This window comes from Salvelinus alpinus, chromosome 5 (genome assembly GCF_045679555.1).
Source record: "Salvelinus alpinus chromosome 5, SLU_Salpinus.1, whole genome shotgun sequence".
Classification (NCBI taxonomy): domain Eukaryota; kingdom Metazoa; phylum Chordata; class Actinopteri; order Salmoniformes; family Salmonidae; genus Salvelinus; species Salvelinus alpinus.
The window spans coordinates 32,630,961-32,638,488 of record NC_092090.1 but is presented as its reverse complement, the minus strand read 5'-3'; the positions used below and the strand labels follow the sequence as shown (position 1 = coordinate 32,638,488).

General features: G+C 41.8%; 2 protein-coding genes across 3 annotated transcripts in view; both read right to left on the bottom strand.

Annotated features, from left to right (window-relative positions):
* Positions 1 to 276: 276 nt before the first annotated feature.
* On the bottom strand, positions 277 to 3,603 carry LOC139575941 (zinc finger protein SNAI2-like). Its single transcript, XM_071401426.1, has 3 exons — positions 2,507 to 3,603; positions 1,021 to 1,632; positions 277 to 886 (listed from the first exon to the last, which is right to left on the bottom strand). The coding sequence occupies exons 1-3, from the start codon at positions 2,592 to 2,594 to the stop codon at positions 705 to 707; spliced, it is 882 nt and encodes a 293-aa protein (XP_071257527.1). The 5' UTR covers positions 2,595 to 3,603; the 3' UTR covers positions 277 to 704.
* A 253-nt stretch (positions 3,604 to 3,856) lies between these two features.
* LOC139575933 (B-cadherin-like) overlaps positions 3,857 to 7,528 on the bottom strand; it is a 75,138-nt gene continuing 71,466 nt past the window's right edge. For both annotated transcript variants that reach the window (XM_071401406.1, XM_071401407.1), the window contains exons 12-16: positions 7,271 to 7,495; positions 6,970 to 7,188; positions 6,708 to 6,838; positions 5,006 to 5,146; positions 3,857 to 4,822 (exon numbers count right to left, since the gene is read on the bottom strand). In XM_071401406.1, the coding sequence (XP_071257507.1) occupies positions 4,616 to 4,822; positions 5,006 to 5,146; positions 6,708 to 6,838; positions 6,970 to 7,188; positions 7,271 to 7,495 (923 nt within the window). In that variant the 3' untranslated portion in view covers positions 3,857 to 4,615. The remainder of the gene's footprint in view (positions 4,823 to 5,005; positions 5,147 to 6,707; positions 6,839 to 6,969; positions 7,189 to 7,270; positions 7,496 to 7,528) is intronic.

Here is a 7,528-nt window from a genome sequence, read left to right as displayed (position 1 = left end):
TGTGCGCCCATGATGATTTTCACAGTTCACCAGTGATCTCACAATGCCAAGAAATTAAAGTAGGAACGTGCTGAGTCACTGATAGCAAAGTGATAACATGTAGTCCTAGTACTCTACTTGTGTACTCTTCAGCAGACACTCAGCATTTGTTTTGATTTTAGAAAAGTGGGTTTCTTCAATATTTCTTGACTTAGACTAGGGCTTGTGTTTTCATCTCAGTGGTTCATGTCTCACATGATTATGTATGTTTTCATATTTAGGCATAATACAAGGCAATTGTACAAAAATAGGTATTTATTGTTTTTAAACAAACAAAGTTCATACAAAATTGTATACTCCAGCTATACATTTATTCAAAAGGCACAGGTAACCATCAATAACACAATCGAAAACTTCACCACTTTTAAATTTCAAGTATTTTTGGCAGCATGCGATAACAACTTTTCTCATTTTTTCTTGATGTCAAGCAACTACTTCATATGTCAAATATATGATATAAGAAAGTCTTTGGACACAGTCCATTGTGCTTATTTCATGAGCTTGAAATGTCAGAGAACAAAAACATACAGTAGTCAGAGCTCCGTGTCATTAATAGCAGTCTATCTCCAGTGCTTTGTGAGGGAAGTCTGATGTTAGTAGAACCAGACCTAGTCTAGGCAAGTAGGCAACAGACACAGAGTGGGCAGCACTGGCAGTAAACGGCATCAGGACAGTGGGGAGCAGCCAGCCTCTTCATGCTTGGAGAGCAGAGATATCCTGGAGAAGGTTTTGGAGCAACTCTTGCACTGGTATTTCTTGATGTCAGAGTGTGTCTGTAGGTGTGCTCGGAGGTTGGAGCGGTCAGCAAACGCCCGGCTGCAGTGTGGGCAGGAGAAGGGCTTCTCACCTGAAAAAAGGAATTGATCAACTCAGAGCCCTAGTGGGTAACTGAATACGAGACGGTGTGAAGTCAAGCTCAATTCATGAAGCAGGTGAATAAAGGTAAAAAGTGTTGACGGCTGTACATTACTCTGTCCGTACCTGTATGTGTGCGAATGTGTCCCTGGAGCAGCCAAGGCCTGGAGAAGGCCTTCCCACAGAGTTTGCAGACGCAGGGCAGTGTGTGTGTTCGGATGTGCATCTTCAGCGCTCCCAGACTCACGTACTCCTTGTCACAGTACTTGCAGCAGAAGTACTTGTGACACTGCCACTCACAGTGCAACTGCCTGTGCTTGGCCAGCCCAGAGAAGGTGAAGTAGGCTTTGTGGCAGTCAAAGCATTCAAAGCGCTCCTGACTAACACCAGAGTGGACAAGGCCCAGGAGGGGATTGGGCATGCTGCCCCTCTCCTCCAGGTGTCTGAAGTCTTGTGAGAGCAGGAAGGTCTGGGGTTCCATGGTTCCCAGGGACTTAAGTCCGGACTGTGAGTCTCTTAGCGGATTGTTGTGAGACACTGACAGGGGGTAGGTGATTTCCTGTGTTGAGCTATGCAGGGACAAGCTGGTGTCCCTTGAAGGCAGCCTGTCTACCTTGGGAGAGTGCATGGAGGCTGGTGTGGGGATGAGACTTGGCCCTGGCAGCCAACCCTCCAGGGGCTGAGGAGTGCTGGGGATGTAACAGGGTACCTCAAGCTGGACCAGGCTGGTGTGGAGAGCTGTAATGACAAACACAATTTTATGTTAAAACTGTTTTACAAGTACACTCAAATGTTTTAATCATGCTCTATGAGAATAATTAGGTATCATTTAGTAATATGTTAAAACGTATAGTTAAACATTTGACATTAATTTACAATATTAGGAGCAGTCTCAAAGTACTGCGGGACTCTATTGTGCATATGGATTTGCATAACATCCAAAGTTCCAATGCATTCCCATAGCATAGCCAACTGGCACTATTCTATTTTCCTTACAAAAAAACGAATCTGATTTCAGTCACATACGTTTTCTTTTCCACTTCTATAATGGTAATCTTGACAGTTCAATACAGGAGGGTGGGAGGCTAGCTCGCTTTAAGGGGTGAATTGGAACAAAAACACAGACCTAAGGCACATTTCGGGGGTAAAAGGAGCCTCGAAGGACACTACATTAGCCTCTTGAACGCGCTTAATAGGACCCTTCAGATCCCAGAAGAAGGGACTATTAATCTCTTCTTTTGTGTGACAGATTTTGCACCTGCTAAACTCCAAAACCGCATTTGTTGTATTCTATTCCAAGGTATCAGTTCAATCCATCATTATTTACTTTCTTATAACGAACATAATTTTAGACTATGCTGAAAACATATTGAGTTATAGGCCTAGTGTGTTCAATTACTCAAAGCAAAAATACAATTCCTTTTTAAAATGGGCTATGAATGGAATAAAAATAAATAACGATAAATTCATATTTTTTTATTTAAATAATGCAAGATATAGCCAACAGACAAAATAGCAAAGGTATTCACATCGGTATTTTTTTTTATAGAACTAGATGAGAATATACAACACAACGATAGAAATGTATAATTTAAGTAGATTTTATAAGTACCGTCTACTTTTGAATCCAGAATTCCATAGTTTGGCTTCTTATTAGTGAGATGTTTCTTCACCAGAAAAGACCTTGGCATCTTTATCATATAGCTAGCTCTGTTATTGATGAGTCTGCAGCGCCGCAATAATGTAACAAGTGAGTGCTCGTTGAGTAGGATGACCTGTTGAATAAATAGCTGTTACTTGGAGGCTGTCTTTTGCCTTGCATTCTTCCGTGGAGTGGAGAGTCAGGTGCAGCGGTCGCTGAGAATTAGCATACACACCCTGTCGGACCAATTAGAATGAAAGGACAAGTGCATGGGGGCGGCACCTCTGCGTCGATCAGCATACCCCAACAAAACAGGTGCATCGCAACACAGTAGTCTGCAAGCCCGTAGACAGGCGATCTGAATCGGCTTTATAATTAGTCAAAAAATATTGCCTAACCGGTATTTATTTTTTCTATACTCGTTTTTCTTTATTCTACAAACTTTCTCACTATCACATGGTATAGCAAAAATGGCCAAATAAATGTTTTTTGTTGTTGGTTGAACTAGCCTACAAAAACTTCCTACACCTTCATAAAACATGTGCTCATAGTCCAGACCTATGATTAGGCCAAATGACGGTGTTTATTTGAATGAATGCAAGTTTTTTGTATCCTATGCTTACTTGTATAGAAAGACAGACTTGAAGTGTTACGTGAGAAGTTCCTTGTCTATTATTCTGTTTCTTTCCATGTCTCATTTGAAAGCTTTGGAAACAAAGCACATTCCTGGACCAGTAATTTTCCATTCCATGAAGTGCATCCTATTGAGGCAGCCAAACTAGCGTTCAAGGAGGGGAGGTCAGTGGGGTAGCCAACTAAAAGCAACCTTAACTTATTTATGATGTGTGCAAGTATTCACTTGCTTGAACAGATGACTGGAAAATAATAAAAATACAATGACCTTAACCACCTACACCTGAAGGCTAAGACAAAACAAATGTTTAAAATTGCACATTGTGCCTTAAAATCACATGCATGAGTCTAAATGTCTAAGGTAGCCTATAAATGGTTCGAGTCCTGCTGATTGGCTGATACCCATGGTATACGGACTGATATGACACAGCTATGACAAAATATACATTTTTATTGCTCTAAATTACATTGGTAACCAGTTTATAATAGCAGTAAGGCATCTCAGGGTTTTGTGGTATATGGCCAATAAACCCCGGCTAAGGACTCTGTCCAGGCACTCAGTGTTGCATCGTGCTTAAGAACAGCCCTTAGCCGAGATATGTTGGCCATATACACCACACCCCCTCCGGCCTTATTACTTAAATATAACTTGTACAAACTGTTCTGTGGGACAAGGAAATGCCATCATTCATTGACCAAGACCTGTTTTATTCAATCATCGCCATCTAGTGTCTCAGCTGTGAATTTGAATAATTTAGCTCAAAATAAAGACATAAATTACAATTTAATACAAATATTAACATCCATCATTGTACCAAAGGGATATCTTTAATAAAAAAAGCAGAACTGTAATAAAAAGCAGAACTGTGAGCTTCTTCAGAAAAAAAAAAATATATACTTAGTGATTAATGAATAAAATGAAAAGGAATAAAACAACCCAAACTTAGTTGTTTATCAAACATTTTTAAAAGCATTTATTGAGCTTGATAATTAATCTCAGCTAACAAAACAATCGTAAGGCTGATTTGGCTTTCAGGAACTTCAATTTCATGCCAAAGGATAGTCTTCTATATATATCAATTTAAAAAAAGAAATTTGATACGACGCCAACATAGAAGCAAAAAACAGCAAACGAAGCATATTAAATTCAAGTACAATCTGGGGTTGTTAAGAGTCCATTAGAAAGAACTGCTGAACTGTGTAAAATCCATGTCAACATCCTGCTAGTGCAGAGCCAAGAGTGTGCCACCCTCCCCATGCTGAAGACGAGCATTGAACACATTTTTTCTAAAATGATCCCATGTCTGCACAAATCAAATTGCCAAACTGTAGATGTGCCCGAAACACATAAAAAGGGGAAATAAAGAAAATGTCTTCAGTCTACAGACCCAAGTGTGGAGAACCGGACAGTTTCCAAGCAAAAAGGTTTAGTGGCTGACTGACTCCTCAATCCTCTCCTCCTCCGTACATGTCAGACAGCTTCTTGAAGCGCGGGCCCCACTGTTGAAGGAGATCGTAGTCCTGGTCGTCTCCTGAGTTGGAGGAGTTGAGGGAACTGAGGGAACCGGCCTCGGAGCCACCTCCTTCATAGTCAAACACCAGGAGGGAGTCGTAGGGAGGAGCAGTGGGGTCGTTGTCAGCTGCCTTCAGGTTCTGGTCAACAGAAAGATTACATTTTACCACCTTGGTGACTATACAGCACAAATTCTAAACATGCAAACTGACATTATCCATGTCAAATCCAGTTATTTCCATGACAAATAATCTCCAGATGACCTAGATATGACCTTAACTGTGCATTCTACTCAAAGTATAAATCAGTTCAAGACTACTCACATCATCAATGAAGTTGCCTATGTCAGCTGGGTTGGCGGGTCGTGGGCGATACTCTGGCCGGGCCATGGTTGGAGCGATGTCATTCCGGAAAACATCAGGACGGTTATCCAGACCTTTGTGCAGAACGCTCAAGTCGAAATCCTGAAGGTGGAAAGATGTACAGACATGTATTATATTACAAGACCAGAAAACATAGAAACATAAAAACATTGAGTAACAGATGCAATGGTTTGCAATAACATGTACATCACAACCCCCCAAAAAAATTGACCCTTGGGAAAGCCTAGTCCAGGGTTCGTCAACCAGGTTTGGTCTCGGGACAATTTTTTTCTGAGTCAACAGTCGGCGGGCCAGAACATAGTAAATATATTAGCACAATTAATTGGCCTACACAACAAATTTAACACATGATTAGTACGTGTGTGACAATCACTCAGTGACAATAATTGATCTGATTAAGCTCATAAAATCATTCTATTCAATTAGTCCATTTCTGTGCGTTAATTGGTAAACAGGTCTACGTAGCCTACACTACTTTTAACATTAACATTTGTTCAGAACAATTTACTTGATAGCAAGATAAAAAGGTCGCTCTCAAAGTATCAAGGTGGCGGCTAATGAAAATCGAAGTTGATAAGAATGTACAGAGAGATGCGTTCATCTCTCTCTCTTTTCCCAATGCCAAGCCAGTGTGTCTTATTTGCAATGAAAATATCGCTATTTGCAAATAATTAAATCTCAGACGTAATTATGAATATAAGCATAAAACTTTCAGTGCCCTTCCGCCCCATAGAAGCCAGACGCAGAAACATTGAATTGTTAACTGCAAGCAGCTTTTTGCGGACATATTCTGTAACTTAAAATTGGGTTATATCTGTGGGAAACAGTCGTGGACATGGAGAAATTTGAGTTCTTTACTAGGGAAGCCTGAGTTGTTCGATTTGGACTTGTCATCTGGAAGGCTACTGCACTTCAGCACACTGAAGACACGACAGGCAGAGGGACCAGGCCGCAGCATTGTCAGAGGTGATGGAAGATTTTCACCAAGCAGCTGAGAGACAACTTATCCACCAGATTTGAAGACTACAGCATGCCAAAGGATATCATTGCGTTTGTACGTAATCCTCTGTCAGCCCAGGTGGAGAATTCTCCTCCCTTGCTAAAAAAAAGATACCCTCGCTGGATGAGGCCACAAAACAAACTGAGCTGATTGAATTCCAGACATCGAGCCAAATAAGAGATGCGCTCAGGAGTGCCGAGTCCCTGTGTGCATTTTAGATGGCACGCTCAGAGGAATACAGCACAATAAAGAAACTTGCATTTTTTTCTGCTAACAATGTTTAGAACGACTTAAACCAGAGAGTCCTCATTTTCCTCTATGAACGCAATATACTCACGACAAGAACCGGCTTTTCACAAAGTCAATCGAGGACTGCCTGCACATCAAAATCACATTAATCCATCAAACCCGACATTCACAAGATTGTGTCAGAGGGGAAATGCAACTTCTAATTGAATAAGTAACTTAGTGGCCTATATGACTGCATTTAATAAATACTAATATTGTGAGAGCTTATCCAGGGCCATACACGTGTCAAGCTGACAGTATGTTCTGTTTGTTCTGTCGAAAAACAATGAGACATTTGGGGAACCCTAGCCTAGTAGGCTTGTTCTGAGCTAGTCTGGTGAGCGCTCCCCTCACCTGGTCATCCTCGCCACCTCCCTCCTCGTCATAGTAGTAGATGTTGTCCCTGACATCGTCCTCCTGCAGCAGAGGCTCCTTCTTCTCACCACCTCTCTTCCTCAGGAACATGAGCAGCAGAAGAGACAACACTGGAGCACAACATAAACACAGGGCCTTAACACACTAGCACTTCACTGTGTATTAACAATTACATACGTACGCTTCGAGGACAGCACTGACTAAACACTTTAGTGCCGGGTTAAACAAATGAACAACTTACATAGGAGTAGTAACACTGCTCCTAGAATTCCCAGAATGCTAGGGATGCCGAAGCCTGCTGTAGTTTTATTGCTGCACTGGACATCCGCTCCTTTGCAGTCACACACGGAGGCCTGGACGGTGCTGTCATGGTATAGGCCTTGGTTGTCAGACACTCTCAGGACAACCGTGTAATCTCCACTGTCCAACATAGTCTTCAGAGTCAGGATAATGCCAGTCTCTGAAATGAAACGGGTAACATTTAACACAATTGTTTTAAAACGGGGAATAGTACTGTAGTTCTGGGAAAAATCAATGCATACTTGTGTCGTTCATTCTGGCAGTCCAGTTAGATTTGGACGACCCCTGAAGCTGTACGGTGTATGGAGCAGCAAAGCCCGCGCTGTCTTTATCAGTGACTGACAGCAGCTGTGGGGAGGACTCCTTGTTGCAGACCGTGATCACACTCTCGTCGATGGTTGGAGCATTATCATTCACATCATCCAGCTCTATGATAAGGGTGCCAGTGCCAGTTGCCGGGATTTCATCTGCATATCCAAATTAGAGCACTGTCACTCAAA

What these genes read in the sequence shown, in the direction of transcription:
- LOC139575941 (XM_071401426.1), bottom strand. Translation starts at nt 2,594, where the DNA reads ATGATAAAGATGCCAAGGTCTTTTCTGGTGAAGAAACATCTCACTAAT. An exon ending in TCTGGATTCAAAAGTAGACG is followed by an intron (nt 1,633 to 2,506) that starts GTACTTATAAAA and finishes TTGTCATTACAG; the next exon opens with CTCTCCACACCAGCCTGGTC. An exon ending in ACACATTCGCACACATACAG is followed by an intron (nt 887 to 1,020) that starts GTACGGACAGAG and finishes TCCTTTTTTCAG; the next exon opens with GTGAGAAGCCCTTCTCCTGC.